The sequence below is a fragment of the Armigeres subalbatus genome, chromosome 2, assembly GCF_024139115.2.
Source record: "Armigeres subalbatus isolate Guangzhou_Male chromosome 2, GZ_Asu_2, whole genome shotgun sequence".
Taxonomy (NCBI): domain Eukaryota; kingdom Metazoa; phylum Arthropoda; class Insecta; order Diptera; family Culicidae; genus Armigeres; species Armigeres subalbatus.
Window position 1 is genome coordinate 215,209,500 of NC_085140.1, and position 20,024 is coordinate 215,229,523.

Genomic DNA, 20,024 nt, shown 5'->3' on the forward strand with positions numbered 1-20,024 from the left:
TAAACGGCATGGCTTTTAGTTTTACCATCTGGTACCGGTTTATGTATACTTCCTCTCCGATATTTTAAAGAGGGTCAATGCATTATGAACGATCAAGTGTTGTCATTAGCAATAACAAATTGGAGCGCTCTAGTGATTGGAAGTGTGTGAATGATCCGGTTGATCTTGAAATGGAGTTCAACGTAGGTGAATTAGAATAAGAATCATGCCAAGATCGTGGAAATTTTGGTAATCATCGGGATTTTTTTTCTATGATAAGTGTTTAAATGATTTCATTTAGGGTTGTGCAGCTGTGTAACCCAATTTATTAAACGCACTTTGAATTGCAATTAGACAGAATCACCGACTTCAACCACAAGTCGTACAGACTGAGCACTTAACACCTAGCATGAGACAACGGACAGGACATTTATACACCGCCCAATGAACCAGTGGAGAATTTTTATTATAATGAAATGTTTTCTCCTTTCAGTGCGGGAATCAAAACCACACTCCACAGCACATGCATCTATACGATTGACGTTGTTAAACGCATGGCCCGAAGCCCATAAATGTGATTAATTCTTATTTGTGTTAATAGGAATTAATCGAAAAGGATTTGCTATACAGAAGATTGCTTCATAAGGGCTATATGTTCGATTGAAAACTAAGAGCGTACTCTTACCCCACTTTGCTCTAGTCTACATTTATTCCACTTACTATTTTTATTAAAAGTTAGACACTTTGCGGAATAAATGGTTATAGAAATCAATGGATACAAAAGTATTGTGATGAAAATTCAATTTAGGATGAGTACAAATTCTCATGATATGAAGATGCCCCCCTGCACCCTCCTTTATATTTACGCCAATGCACAATGGCTAACATCGTGTTTTTTCCACTTCACAATTTATAAGGTTTGATTCTTCATAAAAGTTGTAGCAAAAGCCCTCCAGAAAAACTTTGTCGAAGGCTCCAAGTTCGTAATTCCGTTACTTTTGAAGATGTTTTACATTTTATGCAGACAACCTCTTATAAAAGGTTTTTCTATCATATATTTTTCATTTTCAGTCCTACATTTTTTGCATGTTCTAGAAAGCTTTAGATAATATTAAAATACGCCGAATGGTGTCTATTACGACTTGAAAACTTGAAAAATAAAAAAGTTTTAACAGTTTTATTGGATTTTTTAATCATATTTGATTGTTGATCATAGTTGCAGTTACTTGACAACGGGCAAATTGCGGCAGTCAATCTCATACGCATAACAAAGTACAAGTAATGAACTTTAAATTAATACCTGATAGAGTTATAAGCGAATGTAAGAAATGTTTCATCACAAACCATTTCCTACTATGCAAGGCCCATCAGAAGGAGTTGATGTACCAATGCACCATGCGTCTCCATATCCTTGTATGCTTTGTAGCTTTGTACATCGAACATGTACAAAGCTTGTTGGCATAAAAAGCAATAAATCTCCAAAAGTAATGAAATTACGAACTTGGTGTCTTCGACAAAGTTTTTTAGAAGAATTATTGCTGCAACTCTCGTGACGGTATATGTCTTCCATGTTGTAAAGTGGAAAAAATAAATTTTATTATCACTTTTAGGGAGATTGATCATAAGGCTGAATACCTCCAAAGAAGTGAGTCGATTACTGATAAGATGTCTCAAAGACACCATTACGCCAAATCACATAGTAAAGGTACTATTTAATAAACGCGCTGAAAACACGATTTTAGCCACCGTGCAATGCAGTTTCGTCAATTACTATGTACTGCCTGTAATTGCATATCATATTTTCTTCCTATTCTAATGGGACAAATATACAGCATATGTCTGTATCAAATAAATCAGTAGATTTGATGCCATTTTGCTTAAAAATTAATCTCTCGCTGCTTTTTAGAAAGGCACTCATATAGTTTCTCAAACAAATGATTTAAAACGAAAAACATGACATAGCGATTTCTCGAAGGTTAATATAAATGACGGGATTTTCCAGATGGTAGATATTTCATGACAACGGATCAAAATATGCAAAATCCCTAGAAATTAAACACGATCTGCAATCCAAGAACAAATCCCTACATAAATACCTTTCGTCTAGAGTTCGCGTCGTAAAAAAAAAACTTGGACTAAACTAATCCGGTTTAAACAAAAATAAAACAAGAGAAACAAGTTTGCCTATCCCTTACGGATTTAGGCACCTAGGTTGAGAATCCGCCAACGGTGAACAAATTGATATGCTAGGGAAGATAATTTTATTCATTAGTATAACAGGTCTTCGATATTTTTAGTTCGTTAAAACATAAAACTACGGAAATATAGGCTTTTGGATTCGTAGGCATCCCATCGGAACCCCAGGTGTTAATTTCCCTAGGGCCTAGATCATTCCAGCTGATTACTGTCTTTAGTCAGAACAGTGCCTTTTGGCACTGTTGTGTTATTATTTATCATTAGGCTAAAATCTATGCATTCCCGTAACGCCACACCTTTATGTGGTGTGCTATGGATTAAAATCTTCAAAACTATACTCTAATTCATATTTTTTTTGTCGTGGATGACAGTTGAAAAAAATAAGGAAGTAAATTATAAAAACAAAACTCTATTTAATGAACTTTAGTTTGATTTTTAGGTTTGCGGGCTTCGATGCCGTGCGGTTAGCTACGTCAATCGTCTAGACGCATATACTATGGGTTCGATTCTCGGCCCGGTAAAGAGGAAACCTTTCGTGATCGAAATTTTTTTCACTGGTTCACTGGGTGTTATGTGTCCTGTCCATTGTCTCTTGCTAGATGTTAAGTGATCAGTCTGTACGACCTCTGGTCGAAGACGGTGTTCCTATCTTTTATTGCGAAGCGTACGATATTAATCCAGAACGCACATTAATTAGGAATGAAGCGGATAAGAATTTGGTGGGTCTGCTGAGAACTTTTACTGATTTGAGCTCTGTGAAAAAGTGAGATTCCGAAAGGTCAAACGCTGTCGAAATGCCGATCTCTGAACAAAAACGAGTTCAGAACTCATAAGAAGAAGCAAAAAATAGTTTTGAATTTCATGGTCAAAGCCAGTATTATCTTACATTTGTATTAAAGCCGGAACTGATTAAGGACCACCTTAGAGAGTAGGTTAAGGTTATTTCTTGAAGGCTGTAAATAGTGGTAACCTTTTTTTTTATTCCTGTTCGTTGTGCCACTGCGACCATATACCTACCTGGACTGGATACATGGTTGGCTACAACGTCGACATACCTACGTCTGGCCTATTGTAGAGCTCTATAATCGTCGACCTTAACGATATTCCTCTTGTTCCCTTGAATGTTTAAGGCATCCTGGTCCGATTCCCCCACGTACAGCCAGCGGGTTCCACGAAGTCACCGACCTCTATCCGGTTCTCTGTTGAATATTGTTTTCGATATTCTTTCTTCCGACATTGACACTAAATGATCAGCCCACTAAAGCCTGGTCTTGTTTCATACGATTCACAATAATTTCTTCTTAGTACAATTGATGCAGCTCTTGATTCATTCGTGTGTACCACACAGCATTTGCTATATTCCCTCCGAGTTTTGTACGTAGCACTTTTGACAAAGTTTTGAAGTTTCTCCTCAATCTGTAAATAAAATAACTAAATAAAATAACTAAATAAAATCGAAAAATTGGTTAGCAGTGAAATTGTACAAACTTTGGCCATCTTAGTGCCTAATTTGGCCAACCCTGAAAAATGTATATTTAAAAAAAATATATCGATCAGATTCAAAAGCGAAGAAAGATAAGGGATATATCTCCTGTTAGAGCTAATAAAACCCTTAAAAATTAATTTTCTGGCCAAATTACGAACATGGCCAAAACTGGTACAGTTACCCTAGCTGTTTTAGAATCTACACAAATCTTTCTTAGCTGCAGCAAAATCTTATCCACATATTTTTAAAGCATTTTTAATCACTTATTCTACCGGAACTCATATGATCCTGGAGTGAGAAAAAACAAAATGCGTACTTTTTTCAAAGGTTTTGTACGTTTTACAACTGTGCGAGGTTAAAATCTTTGAATAAAACGACATGAAAAAAATACTGCAATACAAAAATAAATAATGAAATTGATAGAACAACTAGCAAAACTCGAGTTCACTAAGGTAGCAGCACATTTATCAATATTGATACAAATGATCAAAATGGTTGGGATCATTGATTACATTTCACATTCATTTTCATGTGCCTAACAACAATGCACTATGGTCCAGGATTTATTTATTTATTTATCATCAGACTAAGGCCGGAGTGGCCTGTGCTGCACATAAAAGACTTCTCCATTCAGCTCGGTTCATGGCTGCACTTCGCCAACCACGCAGTCTGCGGAGGGTCCGCAAGTCGTCCTCCACCTGATCGATCCACCTTGCCCGCTGTGCACCTCGCCTTCTTGTTCCCGTCGGATCGTTGTCGAGAACCATTTTCACCGGATTACTGTCCGACATTCTGGCTACGTGCCCGGCCCACCGCAGTCTTCCGATTTTCGCGGTGTGAACGATGGATGGTTCTCCCAACAGCTGATGCAACTCGTGGTTCATTCGCCTCCTCCACGTACCGTCCGCCATCTGCAACCCACCATAGATGGTACGCAACACTTTCCTTTCGAAAACTCCCAGTGCGCGTTGGTCCTCCACGAGCATCGTCCAGGTCTCGTGTCCGTAGAGAACTACCGGTCTTATAAGCGTTTTGTAGATAGTCAATTTGGTACGGCGGCGAACTCTATTCGATCGGAGCGTCTTGCGGAGTCCAAAGTACGTACGATTTCCAGCCACTATGCGTCTCCGAATTTCTCTGCTGGTATCGTTATCGGCGGTCACCAGTGAGCCCAAGTACACGAATTCTTCAACCACCTCGATTTCGTCACCACCGATACAAACTCGTGGTGAGTGGCTCACATTGACCTCTCTTGAGCCTCTTCCTATCATGTACTTCGTCTTCGACGTGTTGATGACTAGTCCAATCCGTTTAGCTTCGCTTTTCAGTCTGATGTAGGCTTCCTCCATCCTCTCAAAGTTACGTGCCATGATATCAATGTCGTCGGTGAAACCAAATAACTGGACGGACTTCGTGAAAATCGTACCACTCGTGTCAATCCCTGCCCTTCGTATTACTCCCTCCAAAGCGATGTTGAATAGCAGACACGAAAGACCATCACCTTGCCGTAGCCCTCTACGCGTTTCGAAGGGACTCGAGAATGGCCCTAAAACTCGAACTACGCACATCACTCCATCCATCATCGCCTTGTTCAACCGTATCAGTTTATCCGAAAATCCGTTTTCGTGCATAGCTGTCATAGGTGGTCCCGATCGATTGTATCATATGCGGCTTTGAAGTCGATAAATAGATGATGTGTGGGCACGTTGTATTCGCGGCATTTCTGCAATACCTGACGTATGGCGAACACCTGGTCTGTGGTAGAGCGTTCACCCATAAATCCCGCCTGGTACTGCCCCACGAACTCTCTTGCAACTGGTGTTAGTCGACGGCATAAAATTTGGGAGAGTACCTTGTAGGCGGCGTTCAGCAATGTGATTGCGCGGTAGTTGCTACAATCCAGCTTATCGCCCTTTTTGTAGATGGGACACACGACACCTTCCATCCACTCCTGCGGCAGAACCTCATCCTCCCAAACCTTGGTAATTACCCAGTGCAGCGCTCTAGCCAGTGCCTCACCACCGTGTTTAAACAGCTCTCCTGGTAGTTGGTCAACTCCAGGGGCTTTGTTGTTTTCAGCCGGCCGATCTCCTCCTGGATTTCCTGGAGATTCGGAGCCGGAAGTCGCATGTCCTGCGCGTGTGCTCCTAGGTTCATTACCATACTGCCACCGTTGTCTGCCATATCGCCATTCAGGTGCTCTTCGTAGTGCTGCCGCCACCTTTGGATCACCTCACGCTCGTTCGTAAGAAGGTTCCCGTTTATGTCCTTACACATATCGGGCTGTGGCACGTGGCCCTTACGTGAACGGTTCAACTTCTCATAGAACTTTCGTGCGTTATTAGCGCGGTACAGTTCCTCCGTCTCTTCACGGTCTCGATCTTCCTGTTGGCGCTTTTTCCTCCGGAAAATCGAGTTTTGTCTGTTCCGCGCCCGTTTGTATCGTGCCTCGTTCGCCCTCGTGCGGTGTTGCAGCAATCTCGCCCATGCTGCATTCTTCTCCTCAACTAACTGCTCACATTCGCCGTCATACCAGTCGTTTCTCTGATCCGGAGCCACCGTGCCTAGTGCAGCGGTTGCGGTGCTTCCAATGGCGGATCGAATATCTCTCCAGCCATCTTCAAGAGATGCTGCGCCTAACTGCTCTTCCGTTGGGAGTGCCACTTCCAGCTGCTGCGCGTAGTCTTGGGCTAGTCTACCGTCTTGTAGCCGCCCAATGTTAAGCCGCGGCGGACGACTCCGACGCGTGTTGATCACCGTCGAGAGTTTTGAGCGCAGACATACTGCGACGAGGTAGTGGTCGGATTCAATATTCGCACTGCGGTAAGTGCGTACGTTCGTGATGTCGGAGAAGAATTTACCGTCGATTAGAACGTGGTCGATTTGGTTTTCCGTTACTTGATTAGGTGATTTCCATGTGGCCTTGTGGATATTCTTACGGGGAAGAAAGTGCTTCGGACTACCATTCCGCGGGAGGCTGCAAAGTTTATGCATCGTTGGCCGTTGTCGTTCGATACGGTATGCAGACTATCCGGTCCGATGACCGGTCTATACATTTCCTCCCTTCCTACCTGAGCGTTCATGTCACCGATGACGATTTTGACGTCCCGCAGTGGGCATCCATCGTATGTCTGCTCCAGCTGCGCATAGAACGCTTCTTTCTCGTCGTCGGATATCCCTTCGTGTGGGCAGTTCACGTTGATGATGCTATAGTTGAAGAAACGGCCTTTTATCCTCAGCTTGCACATCCTTGCGTTGATTGGCTGCCACCCAATCACGCGTTGGCGCATCTTTCCCAGCACTATGATGCCGGTTCCCAGCTCGTTGGTGGTGCCACAGCTTTGGTAGAAGGTAGCCGCTCGATGCCCGCTTTTCCACACTTTCTGTCCTGTCCAGCAGATTTCCTGCAGCGCTACGACATCGAAGTTGCGGGGATGTAATTCATCGTAGATTATCCTATCGCAACCTGCGAAGCCTAGCGACTTGCAGTTCCATGTTCCAAGCTTCCAATCATGATCCTTTATTCGTCGCCTAGGTCGTTGCCGATTGTATCGAGTCGTATTATCTTCTATGTCGTTCGTAATAGTTGTTTTTAAAGGCGGCTTATTGGGCCTGCGCAAACCTCCTGTCTCGTCGGAGGGCCGTCGTGTCAGGGCTGTTTAGCGTCCCACCTAACACCAGGACTTGGACTATGGTCCAGGATACAGATTGCATTTTACGCCTAAACTATATTTTTTAGAAAAAAAAACTGTTTTTAATTTCTTTTTTATTTCTCGGAATAATGACATGTTACGTTCTACAACGTTGTAGCGCAGCTTATTCCAATCAAATTTGCTATAAATTTTTCTGTAGCTCTCAAGTTGGCTGATTTAGAGCAGTTTTACCTAATTAGATTAGGTGTACCTTAAAAAACAGTATTTTTGATCTACTTTTTTTGTTTTAGATTTCTCGAAAAAGTGGTCTTCAAGTGACATTTTCAGCTCAAAAAATGCAACTTTTTATGGGTAAATATCTTGGTAAATATGCTCAATATCTTCTTCCGATCAAAAGTTATAATCGATGTTCTGTCAAAATTACATTTTTTTATAAGTTGATATCTTCGGTTAGGGTAGACCAAAAAATATATTTACATGGCATTTGAAAGATAAATTCATATTCTTTATTATGTAAAAAAAATGGGGATATGTTATTTTTTACCTCAAGTTTTACCAATTTTACTAAAATCATGTTTTTTCAAATAAATTGATACAACTCGACATAGAAGACCCTATCCGGGTCGTAGCTGGTGTGAGGCAAGGATGTATTCTATCACCGTTACTGTTCCTCATCGTAATCGACGAGATTCTGGTAGATGCGATTGACCGTGAACCAAACCGCGGGCTGTTATGGCAGCCTATAACCATGGAGCACCTAAATGACTTCGAATTGGCGGATGATGTTGCACTCCTCGCGCAACGGCGCTCTGATATGCAGAGTAAGCTCAACGATCTTGCCGAGCGCTCCTCTTCGGCAGGTTTAGTCATCAACGTCAACAAAACCAAATCGTTGGATGTAAACACGGTGACTCCTTCCAGTTTCACAGTAGCCGGGCAACCAGTGGAGAATGTTGAAAGCTTCCAATATCTTGGTAGCCAAATGGCGTCAGACGGCGGTACCAAGATCGACATAGGCGCACGGATAAAGAAAGCAAGGGCTGCCTTTGCGAGTTTAAGAAATATCTGAAAAAACAGGCAGATAAGTGAACGCACCAAAATACGAATTTTCAACTGTAACGTGAAATCTGTGCTGTTATACGCTAGCGAAACATGGTGTGTATCAGTGGAGAACACTCAACGGCTGCAGGTGTTCATTAACAGATGCCTGCGGTATATAATTCGGGCCTGGTGGCCTCACAACTGGATCTCAAACAACGAACTCCATCGTCGTTGTCACCAGAGGCCGATAGCAACAGAAATTCGGGATCGGAAGTGGGGCTGGGTCGGCCACACTCTACGTAGGGGCGGAAACGAAATCTGTAAACAAGCATTAGACTGGAACCCAGCGGGACATCGCAGCAGAGGCAGACCCAGAGGCTCATGGCGGCGACGCCTCAATAAAGAAATAAAAGAAGTCGACCGAAATCTAACCTGGCAACAGGTTAAAGCGATAGCCGGGCAACGCTCAGGATGGAGATCTTTCAAGTCGGCCCTTTGCACCACCGAAAGTGTACAGGATCCATAAGTAAGTAAGACATAGAAGAAGATACAGACGATATTCTTATAGCAAAACACTCGTTTTGGTAAAACTTGAGATAAAAAAATAACATATCCCCAATTTTTTTTACATAATAAAGAATATGAATTTCTCTTTCAAATGTTGGGTAAATATATTTTTTTGGTCTGCCCTAACCGGAGACATCAACTAAACTAAACTAAACTAAACGGAAAAAATGTAATTTCGACAGAAAAACGATTATAACTTTTGATCGAAAACATATATTGAGCATATTTGCCCATCAAAAGTTGCATTTTGGAGATCTAAAAGTTACCTGAAGACGACTTTTCGAGAAATGTAAAACAAAAAAGTAGATCAAAAATACTGTTTTTGGAGGTACACCTTAATCCAATTAGGTAAAATTGCTCTAAATCAGACAACTCAAGAGCTACACAAAAAGTTTTTTCAGCTAAATTGATTGGAATAAGCTGTGCCCTCCTTAGCCGTGCGGTAAGATGCGCGACTACAAGGAAGACCATGCTGAGGGTGGCTGGGTTCGATTCCCGGTGTCGGTCTAGACAATTTTCGGATTGGAAATTGTCTCGACTTCCTTGGGCATAAAAGTATCATCGTGTTAGCCTCATGATATACGAATGCAGAAATGGTAACTTGGCTTAGAAACCTCGCAGTTAATAACTGTGCTTAATGAACACTAAGCTGCGAGGCGGCAATGTCCCAGTGGGGGATGTATAATGCCAATGAAGAAGAAGAAGCTGTGCTACAACTTTGTAGAACATAACATTCCGAGAAATAAAAAAAAATATTTTCATTTTTTTTATATGATGGACCACCCTTTTTTATAGCACCATAATGATGGCCTTATTATTTCGAACAATTTTGTAGAACAACAGTTTTTTTTTCTAAAAAATATAGTTTAGGCGTAAAATGCATCTTTCCGCGTAAATCTGTATCCTGGACTATAGTGCAATGTACTTTCCATAAACTAAACTAAACATAAAATTATAAAACATCAAAGCCTTTCTTCTTGCAGGCCCGACATACAAACTGTGGGCAGAGTGGTTTCCTCCTTCTCAGCAAATAAAACACTGAATTTGCCTTCCAAGAAAAACTGTAGAAGATCTGATTTTATTTCATAACAGTCACAGTCACAATCTACTATCGGAACTGTCCATCGAGACAATGCCACTCACTATCTTCGAGAACAATGTTCTGGCAATACGTGTTGCAGAAGAACCTTGACCACATCAGCGATTGAAGCATCTGGACGTAAAATATATGTTTGTCAGGGAGAAAATTGATCGGGGTTCAACCAAAACGCACCAAGCGCCAACGAAAAATTACTGATTTTTCTGCTCAAACTTTCGTTTAGCAGATTTAATTCATCGTAAATTGTATCGAATATCCCTCAACCCCATAACTGAGGATATCCTACTACAAATGTACGTTTATATTGATATGAAACTATTCCCGTTGTCCTTGTACGAACAACATATCACAAGTCAGTCATAAGCCACTTGGTGCGGTTTGGCTGAATCCTGACCAATTAGAGAAGGTACAATATGTACCAACAGATAAACAACAAGCCGATTTCATGACAAAACCGTTAGGTAAACAAAAGTTAGAATATATTCTGAAACAGATAAGGATGTTGAATTGAGGGAGAGTGTTATATAACACGCTTTTGCTTAGAACTGTTTTCGCATACTGTGCTTTATGCCATATATACAATTCAACAGTTATTATTGTGCATTCCTTTTGATGGATGCTAGTGACAATGCATCGAAGTCCTCCTGCTTCATTACCATTAGGGCATTCAACACACTACTGTACTTCATCGGAAATGCGTTGAGTAGTGTTTGAACTTTGCCTTTGTTTGTCTGATAAAACACGTCATGATGATCAGTGAAAAGTTCACTCAATGAGTTGAAGCAAACGTCCTTCAACCCATACAGCCTCTTTCTGAGTCCATAGGAGACATTCACTCCTTTCCTCTCATAGTGGTCTTTCAATGTATCCATCATTGCCTTTGCTGTTGATTTGCCCATGATCGTTCTCAAAGGAACATCCGTCATCCATGAGCAGATGAGATCCATGGCTGCATCGTCTTGCTTCTGACGCGCATCAATTTTCGCCAGTCTAGATTTCTTAGCATCTCTGTCTTCGTTCGCCGGTGCCTTCCAATTCCAATATTCCTCGTTTTGTGGCTCCTTTAGAGATGTCGTAAAATCCCGATTAATCGATTAGTTACTAATCGATTACTCTTGATTCTTGTCGATTATTGAATCGATTAATCATTGTATAGTAATCGATTCAAAATTAATCGATTATCACAACGATGAATCGATTAATCGAAATAATCAATTAATTTTCGACATCCTTATGATGTCGTAAAATTCTGATTAATCGATTACTCACGATTCATCTCGATTATTGAATCGATTAATCGTTGGGTAATAATCGATTCAAAATTAATCGATTATCACAACGATGAATCGATTAATCGAAGTAATCGATTAATTTGCGACATCTCTAGCTCCTTCTGGACAACTGCGAGAATACCCATTCTTCGCAGGGCCATCTCCACCCGCATCTTCCAAATGGGGAAGTGTTGCTCCATCTCATGGAAAGATGGGTCGCACGGACAATCCACTTGTCCTCTTCGGTTTACTGATACGGGTAGTCCATCGCGCTGGTTCAAGTTCTACTAGCGATCGCTAGGCCCATAACCTGTGGGCAGAGTGGTTTGCTACTTCTCAGCAAATAAAGCACGGATTTTGCCTCCCGAGAAAAACTGTAGAAGATCTAATTTTATTTCATAATAGTCACTCATAAAGAGCATGTTACAATAGTGATGGATGTATAGTGTAGTATAAACGAGACAATCTTATATGCGAATAATATGCAAAAGGAAAGCACAATAATAACTGTTGAATAGTATATATGGCGTATAGCACATTATGCGAAAACAGTTCTAAGCAAAAGCGTGTTATATAACACAAACTCAATCTCACTAAGCGATGGCATTGGCTTCCGTTACAAAAAAACAAGATGGTGCTATCATCTAGAGACGATTCGGAATGAACACTAGCACTAAAAAGTAAAACACGGCAAATTTTAACCATATTTATCAGCACACTAACACCGCTCAACGGAGGGGGGGCGGAGGTGGTACATAACGACATATGTACTTCAAAATGACCAGTGCAAAGTTTTGCACAACTGCACGAATGAAGATGAACGTCTGTTCTCTGTGTTTACATTTTGCAGCAACAATTTCGAAGCTTTGCTGAACAGTTGGTCATAGATGTGATATTATTCAAAGCAAAAAAATGTTTTTCTAGAATTAAAAAATAAAATTCAGAAACATGTAGGAAATATGTAAATGAAATTAAAATTGACCAAGTTGGAATTATTTTTCTAAATTTTCTGGGGGCCACAAGTAGGTCTGGATGGGGTCAGGCCCCCCTGCACAATCCCCCTTATTTACGCCAATACTTTTTCATTATTATTCCAATGAAATTTTTAATGCTCTCCAAAACAAATGTTGATGTGAATCAAAAGATGAAAATAATATTTGTCCCGATCTTATTTTTATTTACATTATTAAGATATTAAGGTAGGATTATCAATCCGGAGATGGCGAGTTCGATTTAAGATCCGGTTTAGGATGTTCTCGAGTTGGAAACATTCTCGGCTCCTTGGGCATAGTGTATCCATTGTACTTGTTGCCACACAAGATACACATTCAAGCAATAGCGAGCATAGAAAAGCTTTCCATTAATAACAGAAGAAAATGCTAATAGAATACTAAATTGAAAAGCAGGCGATGTTTCAAGTGGAATGTAGAGACAAAAGGTGGAAAAGACAACCCAAGCTACACGCTTATCATAAACCACTACTCGGGAAAAGGTACAAAAAAAAAACAAAACGTCGAAAGGGACAAAAAAAAACGAAAGGGACAAAAGGTCGAAATGGACAAAAGACCGAAAGGGATAAAAGGTCGATGAAGAACAAATTGATATCAATTTGGGTGTATTCCAAAGGAATTTTCTGAAATGCGTTTAACTTCAAGCAAAAGTAATACAATTATCTCAAGAAGGACCAATTTTCAAAGAAAAAGTAATTACTACGAAACAATATTATGAATATCAAGCTTCTGTTAGTGATGGAAAAGGTTGTTGATTTAAGAAATGAATAAAATTTGTATTGTGCGAGATTGAATCTCACCGTTTCAGTTTCTTGTCTATTTCGACCTTTTGTCTCTTTCGACCTTGTCTTCTTTTCGACATTTGTCTTTTTCGACCTTTTGTTCTGTTCGTCGATTTATCCTTTTGACCTTTTGTTCCGTTCGACGTTTTGTCCTCTCGACGTTTTGTCCCTTCGATCTTTTGTCTTTCGTCCTTTCATCCATTTTCAAATTCAATGATTTTATGGAATTATTTGAAATCGCAGATACATTAAGCACGAAATGTCTTGCGCAGCTTATATATATATGAAACGACGTTGTTAAATTATATAAGGCTAGACGAAAGAATCTCACATATTTTTGGGATTATTTCGATTTTTTGTATTCACTAAACGGGTTTGTTCCCCTAATTGTTTTTAAATCGATTTATAGATTATATGAATTTTCCGAACAATATTCCAGTTCCAAAGTAAACACAACGCTTGACCGACAACTCGATTTTTTTTTCGATTCTCTAAACCAGTGCATGCAAGATATCATTACAATTCTGTATAAGAACCTACCCAAAACCTGTTTGAAAACTACTGTTTACAAATAAATATACATTTTTTTGCAATTTGCTAACTTGTTCAACTGAGGTGATGTCTGTATGAGTATGTGCATTACTATTATGTACATACAGACGTGTATGATACATTTTTGCAGACATGCATTTTCCTTTACATTTAATGATAGACAGTAAAGGCATACCTACAGCATGGTGAAATATTCGGAGTTCTGTCCAATTTTTACTTTTGAAAATGTTTCGCTTTTCGGACTTTTGTCCGGAAAGTCTTTCGTGTTCAAAACGTCTAAAACACAATCTAAACATTTTCGAAGGCCCTTTTTCAGATATCTCACATCCGCAGAATGACGTACCCTCTTCCGTATCTCTTATGCCTGTATGACGTGCATTATTCCTACGAAAAAAAAAACAATTAAGGAGATATCTGAGATGGTAGTCCGATGAACTATCTTAAAACAATCCTTGAATTGCTCACTTTTATAGCGTAACCATCTACTAAAACAAAACCTTGCCTAGTGACCAGCACTTGCGCCACTTTTATAGACTCGTTTTACGGACTGGTCATCGTCGTCATAGATGGCAACCTTCAAGACGAACTGTTCTATCATGTAGCAAATGAGAAAAAAACAGCATTTCAGGTCAAGTACTAGCCAGTGGAGGACATCACACGAAAATCTGCCTTAATGGATGAGATAAACACTTTGAACATGAATTCCACCCAAAGAATGACAATCGTCGCTTACTCGTTAGCAATAAATTAACTTTTGTTGTCTATCTATGTTTTAGCAAATTGAGAATCAATTAAACCATACAACCCCAAACGCGGTTTTGCGGAACGACTAATGATTAGTCCTCGTTCATTGATGCTCAGTACTACGCCGCTAGCTGTCTGCAAGTCTATTTAATTACCTTCCAATGCATGGTATACATGCAACATTGTAACAGGTAGTCGTCAAGTGCAATAACATATGTATTATACTAGGTACATTTTTTCGCATTCTATACTAATGGTTTGAAGTTGATTTATCAGTTTAAAACATTATTTATTACTAGCAATGAATCAAAAAGGTTGACGGGTTTCTTTATATCTTCATGTTTCAGATGGATGTAGACATCAATGATGGAAAAGACCGGATCGGGCCGATGTTCCGTGATCGTCACGTGCTGCTCACTGGAGGGACTGGGTTTATGGGAAAAGCTTTAATTGAAAAACTCTTAAGGTGAAATATTTTTAAAGCTCAACAAAAACTTTTTAAAGTAATTGGTGATTATGTATCCTAGATGTACAGAAGTTGGCAAAATCTACCTACTAGTCCGAACAAAGAAAGGCAAATCACCAAAGGCGCGATTAGAAGACATTTTTTCGAATCCGGTAAGTACAAGATATTCTTTCATCTACCACCTAAGGCGAATATAAACCATACATGCAAGGTTATCATTACATCCTCAAGCATTGACCTGAAGCCTTTTGGGGGGAAGGAGGATAGGGGCTTGTCTGGAAATAAGTGGGCCAAGGTCGATAGACATGCACACAACATAATGAAAAGCACTGTACTCCATGTTCAACGCAAACTGCGATGAACCACCCGAGTAACCTTGAATTGCACAAGAAGTGAAGAGAAAAAGCAAACTCAATCGATGAATGAAGCAATCTTGGCACTGCGCTGGTTGACTGACTGGCTGCGGGCCTGCCCATCCACCATCATCACGCGCATCGCCACAGCCAGCCACGCGCCAATCGAGCATGAAAGCCGTTGAGATCGCCTGCCGATGAGTGCGGAGATCGCTCACGTCTTACGTACAATGCTGAGATTGGCTCGGCTTCCACAATCGGTGGCTGTTTATTTTTTTTATTAAATTGGAAAATGCATCCATGTAATTTGTGGTCACAGTTCAGATTATTTTATGCTACCACAACCGTCTCCTCACAACTGTGAAGCATCGGCGGTGATAAATTGTTCAAATCTAGGGAAATTAGTTAGCAAACTTTCTCGGCCTCCCAAGTAGGTGTGGCATAATGAGTTCCGTCTTGTATGCGTCGAAAAAGAAGATGCTTATGACGTTTCTACGTCGTCATGGTACCACCAAAACGCTTAGATTCGAGACGAAGCTTCTCGGCTATTTCGTCTATCCTGCCCGATCCATCGGATCCGTCCGAAAAGCCTAAAACGTTCTGTGTCCTTCGCGGATGATATTGTAACATGCGTAGAGGCAAATCCGAATTTATCCGATAGCTGCATTCAAAAAATTCAACCTCAGCTTTCAAGTATATTACACCAATACTGCCTATGATCGCATATTTGTAACAATCGACAAAAGTAGGCATGTGATATGCAAAAGTATGCAAATCTAAATGATTTTCTAAAAATTCCCAAAAATTACACAAGCATTTATCCAGTTGGAATCTTCGGTAGAAACATTTCCATTACTTGGTGTTTGAATGCAAACTAATTTCGAAAAATTTTGTACACAGCACATGGCGTACTGGCGAAAAAAATTTCCAGTGTTACGGTTATGCGGTCACTTTGCTTAATGTTACAAAACAACTTGGTAGTTTTTTCGAGTTTTTTGGAACAAATTTTCTTAATTCACCTGGCCAGCCGGAAGAACTAGCGATTTGTTGATGTTTCATGAGCTTATTTTAAAATCGACAAAAATGCAAATGTTACAAATATGCGATCATGGGCAGAATAGTTTCGCACAGAAGAGATTTAAAAAAGAAGATAATGGCATTCCAACTGGAACTTGGCCTGCTTTTCAACTTAGTATTCTGTTAACATTTGCTCAGTTATTTGTTGAAAACTTTTTTATGCCCGCCATTGCATGAGTATGTATTATGTGTGGTAAGTGCCCAGGGAATCGAGAATGTTTCCCACCCGAAAACATCCTAGACCGGACCGAGATTTGAACTCGACATCTATTCATAGAACGCTGCAAATAATTATTTAAAACTTGATATATAGAAGATTTATTTACAGTCAAGTGCTGGGAGAAAATTCGAGAGAAGAAAGCTACTAAATGACAATGGCAAAACAAATAGTAACACAAATACTAAAAGAAAATGTAAATCAATAGAAAAAAAAATTATACGCAGCAAAAAATAATAAAAATTCAATTTCATGTGAATGAGAGCACATTTGATAATAAATAAATGTGAACACATTTCGTCATTTCATTTTGCATCGAAATTAATGCACATCTGAGGAACACGCATGAAAACATAAAATTACACTTTCAGACATTAAATTTCAATGCTCGGTTTTCTTGTGTAAATAAATATCAATTTGATTCCAGATAATGTTCCATGTAAATAACAACAGATTTCCGGAAATGTTATTGACTATGACCAGCGATGGCAAGCTTTTCTTGCGCATATTGTTAATCCTTTTGTATAGAGCATCCACGCGTCGTTTCTGGGAAAGCTTCCTTCGCGAGAGCACTTTTACATTGCTTATTACTATGAGGCGGCTCAATACAAGTAACTGGCCTAAGAATATTGTTTTGTTTTGTTTTGGCCCAGAAAACTCCATTAAATACATGCCTTTGCATCTACAAGCGTAATAAGTATTCTTTACAGTATTATACTATAAGAACGTTCTAAATTTTACAAGAATTAAAGATTAAGGCCTTAAGATATAAAAGTGTAACAAGTGCTCGCGTAGTTTCGTAAAAATCCGAAAATTTCAGTGAAGATCCGCAAAATATTCCAAGTTTATCAGAAGTCTGTTAACATCCAAGAAGGTCCATGAAGATCCGTCGAAGTCTATGACGCAGTAAGCACAAGAAGGAGACTGGAGGCCATATAGGTACTTCCCCAAACAATATGTTCGTATATCGCCTCCACTTTGGCATCTTATGTTGCATCATGTACATGATTTTGTGTTGACTGGGGTAGGTCTATTAAGGTCTGCAAGGCTTACGAGGGTTCAGGAAGACTGTGATGGTTTGTGAAGATCCGTGAAGGTCCACGAAAGTGTATGAGGGTTGGCAAGGAACTATGAGGCTACGAAAGGCCTTTGAAGGTCTAAAAAGTTGGATATCGAAGGCATCTTCAATCACATAGTCCTTTATTTCTTCAAGATCGATCAATTTTTCCTCTATGGCCTTTTTCTTTGTACTCGAATCTGTTGTTCTGCAAGAGCTTTTAGTCATAAAAACTTATTCAGATAATAATTATTTAATTAATCTTGCATGCCCTTAGAAAATCCTATAGAATATTGGAAGTATCCACGGAAAAAAAATATTTAGAATTTAAACGACATTTTTCTCGAAAACTCCGTGGACGAATTGGGAAAAATGTTCGGTAGAAATTTCGAAGAACTAGCGGTAGATGGATCCGAAATGCATATTTACGACGAAAATTCCAATAAACGTCAAATTCCGAAGAATTTCCAGTCAAAATTAGAAGGAATGTCTAACTGATTTTTTACAGAATTTTCAAAGATTTTTTTTCATATCCTGGGAAACTTTTATGAATCTTCAAAGGGAATTCTTCTAAATTTCCAATGGAAATTTTTCCATTTACCAAAAGAGTTTCTTTTAAATTTCCAAAAGAAATCAGCTGTTCTTGGACAGAGAACCAACAGATGTTTGCTTGGGACTAGCACTCATCTTCAATGTACAAGTACTGGTGATCTCATTTGTTAGGTCATACTGGCGCCTGCCACGTCAGAAAGCAAGTCAATGTAGGGAAGGGGGAGGAAATGATGATGCTACACTCGCCCACTGCAAGCCGAATATACCTCTGCACTTGCCACGAGATCATACGGAATTTATTGGAATTTTTGGGTTAGGTTCGAGAGGCAGAGGTCCGTCTTGGTTAACGAGCTGCCAATGTGATGGATAGGAGAAAGCATTTGATGGAATTTCTAATTGGATGAAGCGAAACGAGCTGTTTAGTTCATTTCCAATTCTAGCAGCTACTGCTAGAATAGTCAAGTTGAAGGTATAGGATAGAAATGGAAACGGTATGGAAGTCCATTTCCAGTTCTAACGATTGCTAGAACATGAGAAATATAGAGAAAGATACAAAGTAGGAGAATGGAACGGACCTGGGATTGAACCCACGACCTCCTGCGTATGAGGCAAAAGCAGTAGCAATATGACTACCAAGCCCGTTTTAAATTTCCAAAAGAAATTATTCGAAATATGCCAAAATAATTCCGATGGTAACTTCTGCAATTTTCAAATTTGAAAACAGTCTATCTGAATCTCCAATAATGTTTTTTTCCCGAGAAAATTCCGAAGAATTTCCAAGTGGAAATAACGAAAGAATTGGCGGTTGTACTTTTTTCCAGTAGGAATTCCTTTAAAAAAATAAATGAAAATTTCAAAGAATTGCCGATGAATTTGGCAATTTCCTGTGGAAATTACTTAAAATTTATTAATCATTTTCCGCCCAACTTCCGCATGGTAAAGATTTCAAGCAATGTTCAGCTGAACCTACAAAGAAATCAAAATATCTTCCCGGAGATGAATGAATTCCCGATTAACTTTCGAAAGAATTTGTGGAGAAAATTCACAAAAAAAGCGTGAAAATTCTAAAGATTTTTCTTTGAAATTGAAAAGAATTTTTGAAAATAATTCATAGACTCTTCCGTGGAAATTTTGAATAATGCCAAATCCTTGGAAAATTCGGAAAATTTGTGATAGAATTCCCAAAGAACAAGAAATAGGAATTCCGGAAAAATTTCACTTAAAAATTTTAATGCATTTCTGGTTGAAACCAGAAAAAAAATCTACATTACAAATTGTTCCATGTGGCATTGCCGTTTAATATCCCTTGGAAATTCAGAAGAATTTTTCTTGAAAATTTAGAAGTCTTCTTCTTATTCTTCTTCTTCTTCTTCTTCTTCTTCTTCTTCTTCTTCTTCTTCTTCTTCTTCTATGGCTGCACATTCCAACTGGATTCCAATGGACAATGGACATACTATGCCCACAGACAAACAGACGTAACACTAAGGAAATTCCCATCGACCATGAGCTCAACGGTCGTTTTAAATTCAACTGCTTGCGAGTTTCACGTCCAGGGGCGCGCGCATCGTATACCTTTGAATTTGACATCTCACACTAGCGCCTTCTGTTGACATTGTCGTACTAAACTTTGTTTCGTACAACATGCACGTTAGGTGGTGGTAAAGTAGCTGGGCGATGGATTTTAAAACAAATTGTTCTAGCTGTTACGTCTGTTTGTCTGTGCTATGCCCATGGAGTCGACAATGTGTCCCAGCCGAAAACATCCTAGAAAGAACGAGATTCGAACTCGCCATCTCCTACACTTTTGCTCGCAAGGCTAACTAGAGGCTAAAAATTTAGAGGTGTTCTCCTTGAAATTTTTGAAGAACATCTCATGGAAATGAAGAAGAAATTCCCGTAAAGAAATTCATTAGAATCTTCGA

The 20,024-nt window shown here is 39.5% G+C and overlaps 1 protein-coding gene across 1 annotated transcript in view; it reads left to right on the forward strand.

Moving 5' to 3' along the window:
* LOC134211629 (fatty acyl-CoA reductase wat) overlaps window positions 1-20,024 on the forward strand; it is a 109,464-nt gene that overhangs the window by 37,581 nt on the left and 51,859 nt on the right. Inside the window, exons 3-4 of the mRNA XM_062688694.1 lie at window positions 14,728-14,846; window positions 14,908-14,998. Coding sequence (XP_062544678.1) covers window positions 14,728-14,846; window positions 14,908-14,998 — 210 coding nt within the window. The remainder of the gene's footprint in view (window positions 1-14,727; window positions 14,847-14,907; window positions 14,999-20,024) is intronic.